Source organism: Trichomycterus rosablanca, chromosome 4 (assembly GCF_030014385.1).
Source record: "Trichomycterus rosablanca isolate fTriRos1 chromosome 4, fTriRos1.hap1, whole genome shotgun sequence".
In the NCBI taxonomy this organism is placed as follows: domain Eukaryota; kingdom Metazoa; phylum Chordata; class Actinopteri; order Siluriformes; family Trichomycteridae; genus Trichomycterus; species Trichomycterus rosablanca.
The window spans coordinates 24110514-24131091 of record NC_085991.1 but is presented as its reverse complement, the minus strand read 5'-3'; the positions used below and the strand labels follow the sequence as shown (position 1 = coordinate 24131091).

The 20578-nt window shown below is 37.6% G+C and overlaps 2 protein-coding genes and 1 non-coding gene across 3 annotated transcripts; all 3 read left to right on the top strand.

Annotated features, from left to right (window-relative positions):
• Positions 1 to 3418: 3418 nt before the first annotated feature.
• rps20 (ribosomal protein S20) lies at positions 3419 to 5971 on the top strand. Its single transcript, XM_062993113.1, has 4 exons — positions 3419 to 3530; positions 4783 to 4882; positions 5058 to 5131; positions 5720 to 5971. Exons 1-4 carry the CDS (start codon positions 3528 to 3530, stop codon positions 5900 to 5902), a joined length of 360 nt encoding a protein of 119 aa, XP_062849183.1. The 5' UTR covers positions 3419 to 3527; the 3' UTR covers positions 5903 to 5971.
• On the top strand, positions 4922 to 4991 carry LOC134313019 (small nucleolar RNA U54). Its single transcript, XR_010011926.1, has one exon. It is a non-coding gene; the product is annotated as a small nucleolar RNA U54 (small nucleolar RNA).
• A 3502-nt stretch (positions 5972 to 9473) lies between the features above and the next one.
• zgc:56231 (uncharacterized protein LOC406257 homolog) lies at positions 9474 to 20397 on the top strand. The gene is made up of 18 exons (XM_062993536.1): positions 9474 to 9596; positions 9679 to 9771; positions 9853 to 9972; positions 10047 to 10185; positions 11625 to 11809; positions 11899 to 11992; positions 12078 to 12248; positions 12471 to 12582; positions 13110 to 13172; positions 13253 to 13399; positions 15597 to 15762; positions 15934 to 16113; positions 16235 to 16374; positions 17176 to 17341; positions 17423 to 17537; positions 17640 to 17704; positions 19313 to 19432; positions 20067 to 20397. Exons 1-18 carry the CDS (start codon positions 9474 to 9476, stop codon positions 20298 to 20300), a joined length of 2433 nt encoding a protein of 810 aa, XP_062849606.1. The 3' UTR covers positions 20301 to 20397.
• The last annotated feature ends 181 nt before the right edge of the window (positions 20398 to 20578 follow it).

The window sequence follows — 20578 nt, the reverse complement described above, 5'->3', positions numbered from 1 at the left end:
AGAGTACTTTACTCAGCGGACTTCCTTCTTCTCTCTCACTCAATGTCCCCTCTGCCTGATACACAGTGACAGCTACTGGCAGGAGTAATTATACAACAACAAATAGTAAAAGATTTTTTCATTTTCTCAACACTAAGCTTTGGGGCCATTTTAATATTGAATTTTACAAAATATAAAGAAAACACTGGAAAAAAAAAACCACCATCCGCTGTCCGACTGTTCGCTCACTGTATATATATAGCGAGAGAGACGGTCAGAGTCAGCTTGTTCGTGACGTCACGTGTTTTGCGAATTTTGGTTCGTAATCCGAAATTTGTTTGTACGTTAAGTTCGCTCGTAACCCAAAATGTTTGTATGGGAAACCGTTCATAACTCAAGGGTCTACTGTATAACCATAATCATATAAACAGAAATCTGTATATGTGCGTTCTTATATGAAGTCAAGTGCAGCTATTGTGACCAAGGTTCCGAAAATTTAATTGTTGTTTTTATTAATGGACAGGTACACTTGGCTGGGCAGCATTAACATCTACTGTGTTAATAGTAGCCTGTGTGTGACAATGAATGTACATTTCATAATGTATTACAATTTTGTTAATAATTATTACATCTTGCTTTTTAAGGTGAAAGAGAAATTCTGAAGGTTGACTGCTGTTTATTTGGAATCTTAATCCTATTCTAATTTGTACAAATACACAGATAGACTCCTCATTTTGTTTCGCTACAAAGGAGGAAATGCTGCACGCAAAACGAATGACATTTTGATGTTACTGGATCAGGTAATTTGGTTGTGTTTGCTGATAAAGTATGAATTTTTAAAATGTTAAGGCTTGGTGTTTAACCTAGAATTCATTAACAATTTGTGTTTCTTGGCCACTCAGGATGCTGGTGTGGGCAATCGTAGATAGGTAGTTATTCCTGGCTTGATGGTATATCTCTCTGAGAATGCTGAGCACTTCATTACAAATTACCAGGTTAGTGTGGTACGTGTTAAGTCTTTGGAGGTGCAGTCATTAGCATGTAATGAGAAAACCAGTGGGGAAAAGAATTTGCAAGCAATATCATATAATAAGTTTGTTCTTTGTGTTTATTTCAGGACATTGAACTCAATCCTGATGACCTGAAACACCACACACTGTCACACAAGTAGTATGTGCATGTGTCATCTTGATTGACCTGATGTATGTGGTCATCAGAACTATAAAAATCCATTAAGTACAAATGTATTTTGATGTTTTTAAATGCCATTTCTTAAAATAAACTGTTGTTTAAAGTTCACTAAATGGCTTGTTGGTATAGTGGTTTCATTTATTTGATATACATCTACAACCCATTTTACCTGTTACTATCTTTGACTGTGGCATTAGTAGCAGTATTAGTGGTGTTAGTAGCTGGAATATTAACTCAAATTATTACTCACAGTCATCTTAAAACATTAAGTAAGTTGAAAAGACTAGACTAGAGAACCATGTTTTTTATGTAAAGACAGAGAAGTGAAAATCAGATTTTTTAGTACTAACATTTTAAAGTTTTTAGTAAAAATGACCTAAAATCTTTTGTAAAGTATACACAAAAATAAGCATGCAAAAATGTTGCACTATATTTTTAAGTAAAATTAAAACATCATTTTTTACAGTGTAGTTCCAGCATGCAAGTCAGAGCTGTTATAAAGACTTAGCTGAAGTAATGTGCTGGTGGTACGGTGTTAAATATTTTAACATTAATTTCTAGATTTGTAATGCTCCTCTACACCCCCTTTTCATTTTTGTAATTTCTGACTTAGTTTTACTTATGTGCACCTTTTGCTTTATATTGCTATGTCTTCGTACCATCCAGTGACATTGGTGAGTCTGTTTTGATGTAACTGATAACACATCTATACTTTAGTGCTTTACTACTGTAGCCCTTTACCTTCTAAGGATGAACTTAGAACTTAGTTTTGACTGACCAAGTTCATATACTGTACATTCAGAGTTGCAAGATGAAGGTATCCCACCAATATTAACTGTGTTTAGCTGGTCTGTAATTCAGTAAAAAAAACTAGGTATATAATATAAGTATATAACTTAGTAATTTAATGTGCTCTTAAGGGTACAAAAAACTATTTAAAACTCTTGATGCTAAGTGTGCAGAAACAAGTGAAAAGGGAATGTTGTATAGGGTGTAAAGGTTGACAATGTAGGGAGTAAGAAGTACAAAATAGGAGATATGAAATATGGGACAGAAAGTAATGACAAGAGAAAATCTAATTTAATTTAGGGCAGGTGGAATGCATTTTTGTTGAATATACATATGTACAGTACAATACAATTTATTTATTCATGTATTCATTGCCACCAGACTTACAGCACTTAGTGTTCCCAGACAGTCCCATCCAGGTTGTAACCAAGCCCAACCCTTATTAGCTTCTGAGATCAAACAAAATTAAGCACTCTCAGGGTAGTGTGGCCGTAAGTCACAATGAACTTCTTTCACTGCAAATCTGAGCTTGTTTGGAATCTGGTCAGAGTACAGAGTCAGGAATCGTACGGATCCCCTGGAGCCAACAGGGTTAAGGCCCTTGCTCAAGCAAGGCAGCATGGCAGAGTCAGAATTTAAACCTAGAGCCTTCCAACTGATAGCCCAAAGCTCTACCCACTAGGCTACTAGCATCCCTAAAAGACTGCAATATGGTGTAAAAATATGGGGTAGGGCTAGAGCTGTAGGGAATATAAAAGAGTAGAATGGGTGGCACCGTGGCTCAGTGAGTAGCCCTGTCGCCTCACAGCAAGAGGATCCTGCGGTCTGGGTCCTTTCTGTACAGAGTTTGCATGTTCTCCCCCTGTCTGCATGAGTTTTCTCTGGGTTTTTTTCCCACAGTCCAAAGACATGCAAGTAAGGTGAATTGGAGATACAAAATTGTCCATGACTGTGTTTAACATTAAACTTGAACTGATGAATCTTGTGTAACGAGTAGCTACCTGTTCTGTCATGAATGTAACCAAAGTGTGTAAAACATGACGTTAAAATCCAAATAAATAAATAATAAAGAAAAGAATATGGTGTAGGTTGGAAAGAATATAATGAAAAGGGTGTAATAAGTATAAAACTAAGAAGTTTTAAGAATAGAGTAGGGAGTAAAAAGCAGAAAATGAGAAGGAAATGAGAAGTATATAACAGAGAGAATAGAGTAGGGATGGAGTAGTATAAAGTATATGGAGTATAGGGTGGGTATATGTAGATTAGGAAGTAAGAAGTATAAAATAGGGAGAACAGAGTAGGGATTGAGAAATATGCAGTATAGTGTAGTTAGGGAGTAAGGCATCATATCAAACACCACTCGGTCTCGCTCCCGCCATGTATTCTGTAATTTTATTGGCTGAATGTGTGGTCGTTCAAACAGTACCCGGATGTCCTATATAAGTGCTGAGTAGGCCTTAGATCCTTCCTTTTCTCGAGTACAGAGCCGAAGGTGTGCGTCTGTATTTCCTGGCTCACCGCTGTTCGCTTTTTGTTTGCTTGAATAAGTCGGTCAGGAATAAGCAATCATGGTAATTATCCATATTAACTTATTTAAAATCTTTTTTGTTTGTTTAAGTGAACAAATATTGCATTGTACTATTGGAAATCTAATGGTACACGTGCGGCTAATGGTTGTGTTAGCTAGTTAGCATAAACCTCCAATTCAACATTTTAGCTTAGCATAGTTTGGCGCAATAGTTTTTTATTTACGACTGTATATGTTTGACCAATTGGTTAGTTTAAATAGGTGATGTCTTTTCATAACTTAAGTTTCCTTTTGTTAGCGCTACGTAACTGAACAAAACATACCTACGCTGAACACAGTAATCATACCTATAACGACTTTGTACAGTGCGGTTTGTGATACAGCCAAAGTTCATTTGAAAATAGTTTCTCATGTGCCAAATTAGACGTTTAAAACATCGTACATTTCGCTATTTGAGTCGATGTAAAATGGTCAAATACCAGTGATTACTACACTTCAAAGGACTTTGCTGGTAACGATTAAGTATAAGACCTCAAAAGTGACAAAGTCTAGATTTAAAGATCATGTGGCCAATATTCTTTCCCATCTATATGTAATGCAGTAAATAACTTTTTGAAGAAAATTAAAAGATTGGTCTGATTAAAATTGTTGTTAGTTGGTTGTTAGTCAGATTGTTAATCTTTAAATTTTATATATATCTCATTACCTACCAACATTGTTCTTCAATACTTAATATTTCTTACGCACCTTGAGCCTATTTAATTAATAATTTTCACTTAATTTTTTTCCTATTGTACCTTGAGCTGTTGTAATATTTGACTTTCCCTCTGGGATTAATAAAGTTATCTATCTATCTAAATGTTCCTATAGTAGAGAAGTATTTCTTTTTCCATACATTTGCACCATGTTCTGCCAAAATTGAAAATTAAATAAAATGTCTACATTTGTAATTTAAGTTTGCGTGTGCAGTTAATTGTGGCAAAGAGTAAATTGAGAAGTCAGTTTATCATTATTTCCATTATCCTGTTATTTAATGCCCAAATTCAAAATAGGAAGGCTTATAGGGAAAATAAAATTCAAGCTTTACTTTGGCTGTACAGTTTCATGAAATGCATGTCAGAACAAATGAATAGGCTGTTATTTCCTTTATAGCAATAGATTTCATCTGACAGTGGAAATCTGTCAGTGGCTGTTTGTGATCTAGTTTGTATGGGTGCACTTCGAATATATGTGCTATTTATTAAACTTCAAGTCTAGGTTGAGTTTAAACTGTGTTGCTTATTTCTCACTCTCAGGCATTTAAAGACACCGGCAAAGCTCCAGTTGATTCTGAGGTTGCCATTCACCGCATCCGGATCACCCTTACAAGCCGCAACGTCAAGTCTCTTGAAAAAGGTTAGTGTCTGACCTTTATTTATTTATGTATTTTCATTTTGGCAATGAGGACAACAATCTTACAATGATTATGTATGAATTACATACCATACGCTATTCTGAGCTTTTAATCTGTGTATTGGTTTTCAATTGCTTTAATTTACTATTTTGCTAATTTAACACTGTTCCTTTGCAGTGTGCGCTGATTTAATCCGTGGTGCTAAGGAGAAGAGCCTTAAGGTGAAGGGACCTGTGCGTATGCCCACCAAGGTAAAACCAAAATTCAGATTTAAGCATAAACTTCTTACCCTTCTTACAGATTTTCTCAGAACTGGCATGTTACTTTCTTTTTGTCACTGAAATGTCTAAATCGTTAAAAGCAAGGTTGGCCCAAGTTTATGTAAACAACAATATTTTGAATATCCTTAAACGGTCACCTAATTGCTGTCTAAACAGCTTTGACTTGGATCATGGACCGCACAAAGATTTGTGCCACATGAGCCCTTCTGTTGGTCTATACCAGAGGATGTAGCCTAAAGTGGTACTTAGTCCATGTTGTCTTGGGTGCACACTACAAATGTTCAGCTAATTTTCAAATCAAGACCACACGAGGCATATCAAATGTTTATGTAGTGTTGTCTAAAACTGGGTATATCTCTAGTGCAGTCAACACAGCTGTTTAATCTGGTACTACTTGTTTGAAAATATCTATTACTAGTAATATCTTCAGATAATAGGCTGAATTTTTGTATTTTTTTTATAGCCCAAATTAAACTGCATTTAATCTTTTCAAAATAACCCTAGTTCTTAATGTTAGTTACCTATTGTAATAAAGCTTTTTTTGTTTTTTACCCCTAGACCCTGCGCATCACTACCCGTAAAACTCCTTGCGGAGAGGGTTCCAAGACATGGGATCGGTTTCAGATGAGGATCCACAAGCGTCTCATCGACCTTCACAGCCCATCTGAGATCGTCAAGCAGATCACCAGCATCAGCATTGAGCCTGGTGTTGAGGTGGAGGTTACCATTGCTGACGCATAAACTGCTTTAAATTGCCTGATTGAAAAGCTTCATTGTCTATGTCAATGCAATAAAGAATTTTGGAAGAAATTCATTGTGTTGTAAGTTCATGCACTTAAGTGTGTTTAAAGCTGGTGGCCTGATATTAAAAGCCTGGAAGCTTAGGGAAGGTTTTGAAATAGTGTTTTGTGTGCTTGTCATACTTAATAACTAGAAATTGGAATTGAGCTTTTAATGTTCCAGTTGAGAAATAGCAAATGGGCACTAGTTAGACAGCTTTACTCATGATGTTTAAGATGCAAGGCTGTATGTAATTGCATGTATTCCATATTTTTCCATCAGGCTCAAATGTCCCCCAATATACTGAAAATTATAAACATTTCACTCACTAGCTTAAGATCAGTGATACCCTCAGTTGTCATTGTACAAGTTTCTTTGTGATACTGGAACAATTTGCATATTATCTTTTGAATACTTGTTAAATAGCAGCAATATATATGAAACGATAGACTCACTTCTATAATAATCCATCATGTTTATGTAATTACATGCAAATTGAAAAAAAAAATATTGAGTACATTTTAAGTATATAAACACTGGATTTATGAAGAAACAAACATTTTACAAACAAAACATGCTTCTTTGAGTTTTATACAAGATTTCTTATAAAGAAACGAGATTAGTACATGAATTTCATTAAAGAGTAACCCAATGCATAGTGAGCTGGTGATGTATACATTAGACATAAAAACCCAGTGAAGTTGATGCAAACATTTTAAATAACTACAATGTGTACATTCATTTCCATCAGTATTTCATGTAGGCTACTTAATTACATTTTTGTTCTGTTTTGCAACCACATTTCAATAACGAAATCACAGAGCAATGATGGTTCAGAAGAATCTCTTGAGCATTCATGGTTCATTATGTATCCACATGTATTACTGCAAAGTTAACCATGTTATTCTGCAGGTCAGTCTACTTATGCTTTCACATGACACTTATTTTATAATAATATTCATTACACTTTTATTGATTGATTTACTTTATTGATCAGCGGCTATTACAATTATTACAAACATCACACAACAACATTACAGTGAGGTAGGAACGAAAAAAATTAAGATATAAAACCAAAAAAAATTATAAAAAAGAAAATAGTAATAAAAAAAAAAAAAGAATATTAAACATCTAACAACAAAAACTAAAAAGGGGGAGCCTAAAGGTGCAGTTACAGACATTGTGCAATTTAAAGCTGTGCAAATAAAAACAGTACTATGTGTAAATTGTGGAACAGGTAGTACCAAGTGATCAAGTAGTTTATTATTATATAAACAAATTGAACATGCGATATTGACAACCTTTTATTACAATGTATGTCCGGTTCCTTTCTGTGTGGCATGTTCTCATGAATCTGCATGTTGCATGTGTCTTCGTGGGTTTCCTCTTGGAGCTTCGGTTTCCTCCCACAGTCCAAAAACATGCAAGTGAGGTGAATTGGAGATACAAAATTGTCCATGAATGTAACCAAAGATGCCAAACACTCGGATATTAACTGGCATTTTTGTTTTGATCTAGTTAGTCGTGAGCTGTTATACCCAAATTTTGAACACTCTATTTTAACAAACATTTAGCAACTGTTTGAGAGTCCAACTACTGGTATGCTTTTGTGGTGTGGAGCGGGTTTACTCCGGGTGCTCCGGTTTCCTTCCACAGTCCAAAGACATGCAAGTGAGGTGAATTAGGGATACTAAATTGTCCATGACTGTGTTCAATATAACCTTGTGAACTGATGAATTTTGTGTAATAAGTAACTACCGTTTCTGTCATGAATGTAACCAAAGTGTAAAACATGACGTTAAAATCCTAATAAACAAACAAACAACAAAACAAACCTGACTAAAGGTTGCTGTGGGTACAATTTACTGGGGTAACTGATGTAGTTCACTACATTTCATGGTAGTTCACCCACAATAGGTTTACCCTGCCTTCTCTAGTAGTGATGGGTCGGTCGCGAACGATCCGGCTCCAAGAGCCGGCTCTTTAAAGTGAACGACGGGATCCGGCTCCTGACTGGGAGCCGATTCGTTTTTTCCCGGGTTTTTTTTCTGTCAAAACCGCACGTGATTGGTCAAGATACGTGGGGACGTTTGTGTAATTACACTGAGCAGGAGGGGAGTGGTTACACACACACACACACACACACACACACACACACACACACAGAGACAGCGTGCACACGAACAGGAGAGAGAGAGAGAGAGAGAGAGAACTCAGCGCTTTACACAGCCAGACATTACACGCTGGAAAGCTGAGGAAAATGAGTGAGAGGAGACATAGTAAAGTTTGGACACGAGAAGCCCCTTTTACAGAGAAGTTCAGACCCACTGAACCAAGTGTTCACTGGGAGACCAAGTGTTCAGTCTACCCACATCTTATACATGTGATGGCACATAGACTGTGTATCTGTCCCCTCAGAGAGAATCTATTTTAACAGGGCAGATGATAACAGAAAGGAGAAACAGGATCAAGCCATCAAAGATGAGCTCCTTGGTTTTTCTGAATGCCAATCTTCACTAAATACTTACAAATACTGTCATCTGGACGCTTTCACCTGGATTTTCTTTTTGTTTTGCACATTTTCATTTATATTTTGTTGAGTGTGAGTGATGCTTCGTTGATGTTGTGTTGTTTCACTCTAGATGCTTGTTTATTTTGTTTTGTTTATTAGGATTTTAACGTCACGTTTTACACTTTGGTTACATTCATGACAGGAACATTCACTTGCATGTCTTTGGACTGTGGGAGGAAACCGGAGCACCCGGAGGAAACCCACGTGGACAAGGGAAAGACATGCAAACTCCACACAGAAAGGACCCGGGCTCTTCACCTGGGGATTGAACCCAGGACCTTCTTGCTGTGAGGCGACAGTGCTACCCACTTAGCCACCATGCCGTCCCACTCTAGATGCAAACGTATAAATAATATACACAATCAGATCTTTTTGTCTAATTGAGATGGGTCTTTGTTTTTGTAGTTTATAATTTATTGTTGGAGAACCCGGTCCAATGTTGAGTATATAAATAAATCAATTTAAATAATAAACATTTGATACAATGTTTTTTTACATTAGTAATTTATTTTACATGTAATTTGGTAATAAATTAATTTAAGCAACAAAAAAATCTAAGGAGCCATTTCGGAGCCAAAAGAGCCGGCTCTTTTTAGTGAGCCGAGCCAAAAGAACCGGCTCTCTAAAAGGAGCCGAAATTCCCATCACTATTCTCTAAATGTTGATTGATGCTTAGCTCAGATTGGTAGGCTGTTTTTTAAACTGGCTCATGATTGGCTGGTTACCATTTTTGGGCGGGTGGTTAACTCATTACTGAAAGTAGATAAAGCTGTTTGGCTTGATGTGTTTCAACTAATGCGTTGTTCTCTGTTTTTATTTAGTTGGACTGTTTTAAACGTAGCTACTTTGTTTTACAGTGAGAGGAGAGTTTGGAGAGGTTTGTTAGTTTTTGGTTATTTATGAAAGCATGTGTTGCTTTTGTTTGATAAACACAAAACATGTCTTAAACTCATTTCAGTTATGGCAGCAACTATTGACCTGACCCAAGAGGGTACAATGTTGGTGGCCATGGAGTCAACAGCATGTGAGCCTCATCATATTGCACTACCAGAACTTTCTGGCCTTTCCTCCATTGCTTCACAGGTAGTTTGGGTATCACTTTATCCTTAGTGAAGTAATTGAACAAGCTCTGCCAGGTTTGTTTGTGTGTGTGTTTCTTTTTTAGAATGAATCTGTGGATGGTTCTGAGCAGCAGCTTCGAGTTTTTCTCAGAGTACGGCCTTTTAGCAAAGAGGAGCTCAATAACAATGAGGACCAGGTTGGTGTGCCTTGACCTTTTACATGTCTGTTTTGTCTGAGCATATCAGATAGTGTATGTTAAATGTATCACCTCCCTCAGGGCTGTGTAGTTTTGGAAAATGCAGAAACCGCAGTGCTTCATGCTCCCAAAGGTTCTGCCACAATGAAGAGCAGTGAAAAAGGCATTGGCCAGCAAGTGCACAAGTTCAGCTTCTCCAAGGTAATGCTGTCTGTGTGAAAACCTGGCAATGTGTAATCTTGTGGTCTTTCATGGTGTGTTTTATTTGATTTTAGATTTTCGGGTCAGAGTCGACCCAGGCTGAGTTTTTTGATGGAACAATCAAGTCACAAGTACAGGACTTTCTGCAAGGCAGAAATGCACTGGTGTTCAGCTATGGAGTAACCAATGCTGGGAAGACTCATACTATTCAAGGTATGTACCGGAATGTACCGAACAGCGTTAATATGTGCTATTGTGTTCTGAGAAAGCATTGCATGCCTTTCTGCTAATAATTCTATGAGTTTACATAATTTCAATCTCTGACAGGTGTGTTGTTGGAAAAATTGTGAAGCATCTAACATTTTCAAAGATGCCAAATACTGGTGTTCTGTATTGGTGCATCAGTTAAAACAGTTTGAAGTTATGAAAGTTATGTAATTAATTAAAACTCCCAATGCTAGCAAAGAGGGTGGAAATCACAGCTGGTGATAGAGCATTTTCTAACATAGTCAGAAATTTGAGAAACAGTTAAAAAAAGCTTATTGATTAGTGTAGTGGCATTTTACAGAATAGTTGCTAAATGCCACAAAGGCACAGTCACAAATATAGCATAAGTTTACATATAATGCAGCTGCCATGAAGCAAAGTCCTACAATGTTTGTGTTAAAAGCATACCCAGAACTGAGAACCCATAGCTTGCTCTTAGAAATAAAGGTTATAGTGCTAACATGCTGCCAAATGTGTACATCACTGGTCTGTTTTACCACTGCGTCATCCTTTTTTTTTTTCACGGTGGGTACAATTAACCTGGGGGAAAAGGGCAGAAAACAACCTGGACAGGACACCAGTCCAATCACAGGGCAGATATATAGAGACACATACACACCTAGGGCAATTTTATTACCTCCAGTTAACTTAACTGCATGTCTTTGGACTGTGGGAGGAAACCCACGGGGAGATCATGCAAACACTATGCAGAAAGGACCCGGGAATCGAACACAAGACCTTCTTGCTGTGAGGTGGCATTGCTACCCACAAGCCACAATGTTGTCCCAAATGTGTCCAAGAGTGGATTAAATGACAATGAAGCACCTACCATGGCTTTTCCAGTCAGCCAGTTTAAATGTACTATAAACAAAAAAAATCTGGTAAATAGACTTAAGTAGATCTTTACTGTCATCTCTGTGTCCCACAGACCACATGACCCATCATTCATAAGAATATAGGCACTACCTATAAATGTACTGTTTCAAAATGTACCTACCTGTTTATTTTGTATTACTTGCAGGTGTTAAGCCAGCTTGGTGGCTGGATGTTTTTATTAGAGCCCCAATATTTATAAAGGTGGTTGTGGGGGAATGAGGTTGGAACCTCCCTGGTTAAAGATTGGTGTTGTGTGTGATGGCCCACATCAGAGATACAATTGCTGTTATTGCAATAACTGTTGATAAACTGTTGACAAATGTTGAATTTCGAACAGCCTCACCTTTATGGCAGTTGCTAAGTAGAAATGCATGAGCTTCTTGGACACATGCCTTTCTTTAGTGACAGTTGCAAGCAGCTTAAAATGCCTTGTATTTAGAGTTTGGTGTATTTGAATCATTGTAATGAGTTCCAGATCTTATTGCTTTACTTAATTTTGTGGCCCACAGGGTCACCAAAGGACCCTGGCATTTTGCCACGAGCCCTGGACACAGTGTTCAGGCACATTAGTGGGAAACTGTATGAGCACATGGACCTGAAGCCATACCTTGGCTCAGATGTGCAAAAACTGGATTCTGATCAGGTGAAAGCAGAGAGGTCTGCCAAAGCTGCACTCTTCAGTCAACTCAAAGAGGTATGGACATGTTTCTTATTCCTTAAACCTACTGGTGTTCTGTTACTACTTTCTGCATTGACTAAAATAAATGGTGATATGTTCTGCAGGAATCAGAGTCTAGCAGAAATAGCAGGAGTAGGAGTTCTTCCTGTTCCTCAATCAACAGTCTGTCTTTCTCTGGAGTCTCCTATGACCAGACAGGTAATGTAATCTTACGTGATATGTACATGTATGATTACAACCAGTATAACTGAGAAGCATTTCTAATGGTTGTCTTGTTCTTCAGTGGACAGTGCAGAGGGTGATGTGCAGTGTCTCTACTGTATGTGGGTGGCTTACTATGAAATATACAATGAGCAAGTGTATGATCTGCTTCAGCCACCTCTTACCAACAAGACTAAGAGGCGTGCTGCATTGCGTGTGTGTGAGGACAGTGCTGGAAATTCTTATGTTCGAGGTGACCACATGGCACATTTAATCATGCATGTCAGTAAATAGGCAAATGATGCACACATGATCACTTGAAATGACTGCTGAAAGTACACCCAATATAGGTCATTCAATCAGCTGCATCTACTATAAAGATGCACTTTGTGTGTTCTGTGTCCGAATGAGCTCCATCTGTCCCTCCTCCTTTCTGTTGTGACTGCCGTGATGGTTTTTTGGGTGCATGCTGTAGATCTGAGGTGGATTTATGTACAGAACGCTGAGGAGGCGGCCAAAGTGCTACGTCTAGGGAACAAGAACCGCAGTGCTGCTTGTACTAAAATGAACCAATCATCCAGCAGAAGGTGATGTCACCTCACTAACACAACTGTGCACTTCTATGTTTCTATTCTATGTTGCTTCTAATATGTAAGTATAACAAGGAACTTTGCTTACTAGTAACTACAGCCTAAATGTCTGGATTTGCAGCAGCGTGTGTGTGTGTGGGGGGGGGACTTGATATGAATCTTGTTTAACCAGTAACTACCTGTCCTGTTACAAATGTAACCAAAAGGTGTAAAATATGACATTAAAATCCTACACAGTGGTTCAGTGGGTAGCACGGTCACCTCACAGCAAGAAGGTCCTGGGTTCAATCACCAGGTGGGGTGGTCCAGGTCCTTTTCTGTGTGGAGTTTGCTTGTTCTCCCCGTGTCTGTGTGGGTTTCCTCCAGGAGCTCTGGTTTCCTCCCCCAGCCTTTTTGCACTGACCTTTACCAATGTTTTATGAAGCTGAATGAGTGTGGCTTTTTCTGTAAAGCATTAAAATGATACTGTACTACACACCATAGTTGTGTTTCTTTTTAACCTTTTTCTATTGTGCTACCTATAGCCACAGTATTTTCACCATCAAGCTGATGCGTGTTGATGGACCTGATGTCCAGGGTATATCCGAGTAAGTGTGTCTAAGGGACTTTAGTTTTGTTGGTAAATGCCATTGTGCTTATTTTTCCTCTCTTTGTTTTAATCTTAAAGGCTTTCTCTTTGTGATTTGGCTGGATCAGAAAGATGCAATAAAACTAAGACATTTGGGGAACGTCTAAAGGAGGCAGGAAACATCAACAATTCCCTGCTAATTCTGGGCAAGTGCATTGCAGCACTCCGTAATAACCAAGGTGACAGGTATGTGTATAAATTTAGAACACTTTTAAAATTATGCCCAAGCATTTTATATAAGCACAAACCTGTTAGTGCTACAGAAACCTTGTGAAGAGAATGCAGCAATGGGAAAACAATTACAGCTGCTTTCTTTTGTCATTGGGATTTCTTAAAATATTTTAGGGTTTTAATTTTCAGTTCTAGGGTGAAGTGACTTTAAAGGGGTAGGATTTTCTACTACCTGTGCATACCCTACATTTAGTAATATAATTAATTGGTTGACCTTACTTTGAGTCCAAATACTTTGATAAAAATAAAATGTATTTAAATAATCTTTGGATTGTATTTACTATTTGATTGAAATGACAAGTTTAATATGGTGTAAAAACCCAAATAAAGAAATAAATTTGAGTTTTGTTAAACTCTAACATATTGGTATGGTTAAGAAAACTGCCTTTCTAACCAGGGTGTTTTCAGCTGCTAGCTTCTTACATACAAGTTGCATTATTTTTGTAATTACAGTGGTGGTCAAAAAAATAGCAGTCCAACACCATTAACCTGATGAATCACTGTTTTTTGTAGAAGTGATATTTCTACATAGCAAATAATTCACTTGTGTAGTAGAGTAATGAAAACAAAACAAACCCAACAATTAGGACATGCATGCCCCTCATTCTGAGTAATCGAAGCATTGATTAAAAGGGGCTTGTTCAAAATAATAGCAGTGAGGAGTTCAATTGGTGAAGTCATTCATTCTGCAGAAGAACGGGTGTCAATTTTGGCCCTTATTTAATGTAGGAGGGGGGCAAATGTTGCACATGTTGGTCATAGCTCATTTCCTTTTGAAATATTGGGTAAAATGGGTTGTTCCAGACATTGTTCTGATGAACAGTGTACTTTTATAAAAAAGTTGATTGTAGAGGAAAAAAACATACAGAGAAGTGCAGCTAATTATTGGCTGCTCAGCTAAAATGATCTCAAATGCCTTGAAGTGACAACCAAAACCTGAAAGACGCAGAAGGAAGCATGGAACTACTGTTCAAATGGATCAAAGAATAGCCAAAATGGCAAAATAATCACCTCCAGAAAGATAAAGGAACATCAGAAGTTACCAGTGAGCACAGAAGATGATTAAGTGAAGCCAGTTTACCAGCAAGAACTCCTTGCAAAGTCCTGTTAAGAAAAAGACATGTCCTGAATGGGTTCAAATCTGCCAAGGAACACATTGACTGGTCCAAAGAGAAATGGCTCAACATTTTGTGAACTGATGAAAGCAAAATTGTTCTTTTTGAGTCTAGTGGCTGTAGACAGTATGTCAGATGACCCCTGAGCACTGAATTCAAGCCAGAGTTTGCTGTGAAGACAGTAAAGCATGGTGGTATAAAATGATGATATGGGGATGTTTATCATACCATGGTGTTACGTCTATTTATCGCATACGAGGGATCCTGGATCAGTTTAAATATATCAGAATACTTGAGATCATGTTGCCCTATGTCGAAGAAGAAATGTGTTTCAAATGGGTGTTTTAACATGACTGACCCTAAACACCTTGGTTACAGACAAACAAGATTGAGGTAATAGTGGCCAGCCCAATCTCCTGACTTCGATCCCATAGAGAACTTGTGGGCTGATAGCTGAAGTGCTTTTTTTTTAGGCAAAACCTAAAATTGCAGAAGAACTGTGGAATGTCGTCTAATCATCCTGGTCTGGAATACCTGTTCAGAGGTGCCAGAAGTTGGTCAACTCCATGCAACACAGATCTCAGAAACAATTGTTATGCCACTAAATATTAGTTCAGTAATTTAAAGTAAAGTGAAACCTCAAACATTTTTTCTTGTTATAGATACGTTTTTTAAGTCTTTAAAGAAAAATGCTGGCACTGCTATTTTTTTGAACAGCCTAATATTCATTTTTCTTAATTTTCTGTAAAGGATTAACAAAAACTGGCTTAATGTTGTTTTGATTTAGAATTGAAGGTGTAGTATTTTCATTTGCATTTATGGAAAAAAATTATAATAATTTTGTGCTTTATTCGCTCTTTTAAAATCACTGCTATTTTTTTGAACACCACTGTATATAAACTGTTTGGTAGAGGTTCATAAAGTGTGCACTAGTGAAAATAGTTTGTTGGCATAGTCTCAAAAAAAACTAATGTAAAGTAATTTTTAAATTTTTTTCTTGGTTATAGCATTAAAGGGTTTAGTATCTTTTTTTCCAGGACGAAGAACAGCTACATTCCATTTCGGGAAAGCAAGCTGACTCGTCTCTTCCAGGCAGTGTTCTGTGGTCGTGGTAAAGCTTCCATGATTGTCAACATCAACCAGTGTGCATCCACTTATGATGAGACTCTACATGTCATGAAGTTTTCTGCTGTAGCCAAAGAGGTACTGCTGCCATAGAAAGGGGCAGGTTACCACACAAGACTTTTAAAGTACTGGTTCAGTCACATTTGGTTTAAAGTTGAAATGACTTGAAATTGATCAGAAATGCTTTTATGCATATTCTAATAGTTAAAGTAGTGGTAAGTATAAAGTGTAATCAATTTTGTTTTCTAGGTGCTTCAGGTGATTCCACCCTGCTCTCTCGAGTCTCTAGCACCTCGTCTGATGGGTCGGGATGGTAAGCCATTGCTAAGCAACAAGGTGATTAACAGCCAGACAGTGGATGACTACATGTCTGATGATGAGTTGTTGGATAGTGAAGAAGAGGCAGACATGTCGATACTACCTCAGGAGGTAATGGATTGTCGCACAGTTTTACATGTTGCCTGTTCATAGCACTATTGCCCAGTTTAATTAGAATTACAGCTTGCAATGCACATGTGCAGTTTGTTTAGTAACATCAGTCTTTGAGCAGGAACTATTTAATATGGTTGAAAGTCTCAGAGCAAAGCTGTTGGCTGAGCGCAAGAAGAATTTGATGCAGGAGATTCAGATTCGCAAAGAAATGGGTGATGCCATGATGCAACAAATCATGGAGATTGAAGAGCTTCACAGGTATGTCAGAACAGTGTTGGCAAATAACTTGCAACTGATACAAATATTAGCATGTAGATTTTTGTGAGGTACTTTAGAATTTAGGTGTATTTCTTGCCCAGTTGCAAAGTAACGCAACCCTTCCACGTATCTGTTTTTTGGATGGCACTAGAGGTTAGGATAATGTAATGCTATGCTCTTTGTGTTTGTGAGCCTTGCTCTAGGATTCAAACTCCTGAAACTGTTACCAATGGCACAATTTCCAAACTTTCTAATACAAGTGCTTAGCTAACAAGAAAACATTTGTTGCTATTTTACTTTAATGTTTGATGTCTGCAACGGCAAGATATATACCCAGTCATACCCAGCCGACTTATGTGATTGCCTTTATGATTGGCTATAAAAAAAAACCCCCACTAACAATAGACTTGGTTAGAAAACCATTAGAACTGCTATTTTACTCATTGGGGCGTTTCATTGGTGCCAGTGGCATGGGTTTTACTGTTTTATTTAAATGCATGTCAAGATTTACAAGTCATTGCTGTCTTAGTGTTAGTCACTTTTTCCCCTGAAATTAGAAATGTATATTTTAAAAATCAGTCTTGACTTATCAGACCAATTAAATTATTTGCTATGTCTTAAGCGCTGTGTTAGCAGTTAACAGTAAGTATTTGCTCAACATAATTTAGTTAGGGCTTTCCAGATTTACCTGATGGCTTAAATGTATTCATATTGCTTGAAATTTTAAAAAGAACCACTGTAATTAGGCTTTAATTGATAAATATCAGCTTCTCTGCTAATGAGTCATGGCATGCGTTTCAGTCGTCAGATGGCAGATCTGAAGGAGAGTTATGAGGAGAAGATGGACAGCACGTTTGAGATGTATAAAGAGGCACTAAAGGAGCATGCCTACCAGTGTGCTCTGGAACGGTTGAACGACGACTACGTGCCTATTGATGTATACACAGAAGAGCAAGACCGAGTCAAGGTGTTTAACTGCAATGCTACATGTTTTGCATTTAGGTCAATTAGTTTTGTTTGCTGGCTCACCATTTTAATGTTATATTAGGAGCTTGAGAGGCGTGTAAAGGAATTGGAAGAGACACACTATGGTTCTGCTCCAACTGTCCAGCAGGAGAAGACTACACAGACTGACCCGATACAAGCAAGCACAGAGGAGACTGGTTGGTTGTGTAAATATGTAGCTTTATTTCTGAAAAACAAAAAATGCTCCATTTGTGCCTCTGACTAATAATAGTAATTTTTTTTTTTTTTTTTTTTCCCAGAGCGGTTTAAACGTCTGTATAAAGAGAAATGTGCTGTGGAGCAGCTTTGTGCACAAAAACAAGAGGTAGAGAAATAAGTGTATTTAAAAGTCTAATCTACATTGATTTAAGCCTAAAAGCTTTTTGATCTTTGGTTTTTGGTCTGACTTTTTGTGTGTTGCTCTGGAGTTAGTGGTCTAATGCTGCTAAAAATGAACTAGCATTTTATTTATTACTTTACTGCCTAAACCCTTGGTTGTAAACACACTTTTCCAGTTTACCAAAACATAAAATCCCAGTAAGTGAAGCAATCCTAATTTATCATGTCATTCCAATCTTAATCAACAAACTATTAGAATATCTGTTTACACTAGTCAATGTCATTTTGTTAAATGTCTTGATATTTAATGACCTCACAACATTATCATTACCTCATTTGCCATTTGCTCTGTGTTTAACAGAGTAATAGATATGTGCTGGACCTCACTGCTGTCTTGGGTGGCATGGTGGCTAAGTGGGTAGGACTGTCGCCTCACAGCAAAGGAGGTCCTGGGTTCGATCCCTAGGTGGGGTGGTCCGGGTCCTTTCTGTGGAGTTTGCATTTTCTTCCCGTGTCTGTGTGGATTTCCTCCGGGTGCTCCGGTTTCCTCCCACAGTCCAAAGACATACAAGTGAGGTGAATTAGAGATACTAAATTGTCCATGACTCTTCGATATAACCTTGTGAACTGATGAACCTTGTGTAATGAGTGGTCACATTCATGACAGGAACAGTAGTTAAAGTGTAAAACATGAAGTTAAAATCCTAATAAACAAGCAAACTCGCTTCTATCTTTAATCTGGAGTGCTTTGTGGACCAGTCATGACCTACTGTTTAGCTTATTAAGTTTGAGCTCAATGACTATTTACCTGCATGTTAGATGCACACATTTAAAGAAGCCTGAAGTGCACCTGTTATTAAACTGCATTCTAAAATGTCTAAAATTGCAGACAGGGTTGTATAATTTCAGTACTAAGAATACACAAATAATACAATCTAGAATTAAAGTAAATATTACAATTCAACTCCCACGGTGTCTCAGTGGGTGGCACTGTCGCCTCACAGCAAGGAGGTCCTGGGTTCAATCCCCAGGAGGGGTGGTCTGGGTCTTTTCTGTGTGTAGTGCATGTTCTCCCTGTGTCTGGACTGTGGGAGAAAACTGGAGCACCTGAAGTAAACCCACGCAAAGACATTCATGTGAGGCTAACTGGAGATACTAAATTGTCCATGACTGTTCAATACATCCTTGTGTGAACTGATTAATCTTGTGTAATGAGTAACTACCATTCCTGTCATAAATGTAACCAAAGTGTGTAAAACAGTCTGAATTGTATTTATTTATTAGGATTTTAACGTCAAGTTTTAATATCCAAAATTAAATAGCGCTTAAATAATTACAAACGGCAACAAAAAATCATAGTTTGACATTTTTAAATGCATTACTGACCACCATTGTCTGATATATTTGCAATAAATTACAGATATGTGACTTCTGCTTCTTGCCTTTTACCTATTATAACTTAAATGCAAAACTAAAGAAGCAAATGTGACCCGTGATCTAACACTACTCTCAAGTAAAGCACTTAGCATTAATTGGAAACTGAATAAAATGTAATATTTAGTACAAACATGTTCATCTCTAATGTCATCTTTAGGTGATCGTGTCTCTTGATAAACGGCTTAATGAGTTGAACGAGACTCTGCAGGAAGCTGGAGAGAGCTACATGGAGAAACTTACAGAGGTCCAAAATCTGCAGAACAGGCTAAACAATCAGGTATGAGAGAATGTTTACAGTTTCAGCATTTAGCAGAAGCTTTTATCTAAAGTGTCTTACAGTACTGTGATGGTCTATATTGTGTAAGCAATTGAAGGTTAAGGGCCTTGGTTAAGGGCCTTGCTCAAGGGCTAAATAGTGGCAACCTAGCAGTAGTGAGGCTTGAACAAGACATTGCCTGCGAGACACTGGTTTGTAGGCCTCTTTAATGTTAGACTGAGACTTTGAAAACTAGGTGTTGGGCCAAGACACACTGGATTAATCAAAGATTTACTCCTGTCCTTTTCAGTCCTTTTTTTTTTAAACCTCATTATATTCTTTGCGGCTCATTGCACAAATTCGGTTCTGCCTCTAGGATCCTTATCAAAGTTGCTAAAAATCTGAAATTTAATAAAAAGATTTGGTTCAGGTGATTTTTAATCACTACCTTATTAGAATGTGTGCATGTCAGATTTCAGCAGACACTGAAATTGATTGGCTGCCATATGTAGAGTTTCTGATTAAAAAAAAATAAATAAAATAATATGGTTTATCTGTATTGCCCACAGCTGTAATCTTTATTGTTTTAAAGCAGATCAAGGCTGCTTAGTCACACTGCTTTCATACACTTAGCTTTTTTACCTACTGCCAACAGGAACGAGAGAGTGAGCGTTTGCAGAAGGAACTTACTGAGACAGAGGTGGAGGTCTGCTCTCTGAAGGAAGAGCTTTCCAAGCTGACCAGTGATTCTGCAGGGCAATCTCGCTCTAAACGGGGACTGTTGGTTAACATTAAAGAATCAATATCGACCCCATCCTCAGGAAATCTCTGCCGTACAATTAGGAAAACAGTCCGCACTACCACATCTCTGAGGAAAAAGCCCAGCTGACTGCTTAAGCTGTGTAAAGTTTTCTACAGGTGAAGGCAGATGTCTGATTTTATGTATTTTCTATTTTATTTATTTAATAAATTTTTACAACTTTCAATTCATGTCTGTGCATGATATTATTTGGATTGGATACTGGTAGTTTGTAATATACCTTCACATTTTTCAGTTTTGGGGCAATGGGTACATTTGCTTATTGACCCCTGAGACAATCTGCCCTCAGGAAAGAGAAGTAGAAAAGTTTCTAATGAATCAGTTCCATACAATAAGCCACAAGATAA

Excerpts from the sequence above, each read along its gene's own strand:
- rps20 (XM_062993113.1), top strand. Across the intron at positions 4,883-5,057 it reads CGTCAAGTCTCTTGAAAAAG|TGTGCGCTGATTTAATCCGT; the intron begins GTTAGTGTCTGA and ends GTTCCTTTGCAG. Across the intron at positions 5,132-5,719 it reads CTGTGCGTATGCCCACCAAG|ACCCTGCGCATCACTACCCG; the intron begins GTAAAACCAAAA and ends TTTTACCCCTAG.
- zgc:56231 (XM_062993536.1), top strand. The coding sequence starts at position 9,474 with ATGGCAGCAACTATTGACCTGACCCAAGAGGGTACAATGTTGGTGGCC. Across the intron at positions 10,186-11,624 it reads GAAGACTCATACTATTCAAG|GGTCACCAAAGGACCCTGGC; the intron begins GTATGTACCGGA and ends TGTGGCCCACAG. Across the intron at positions 13,173-13,252 it reads GATGTCCAGGGTATATCCGA|GCTTTCTCTTTGTGATTTGG; the intron begins GTAAGTGTGTCT and ends TTAATCTTAAAG.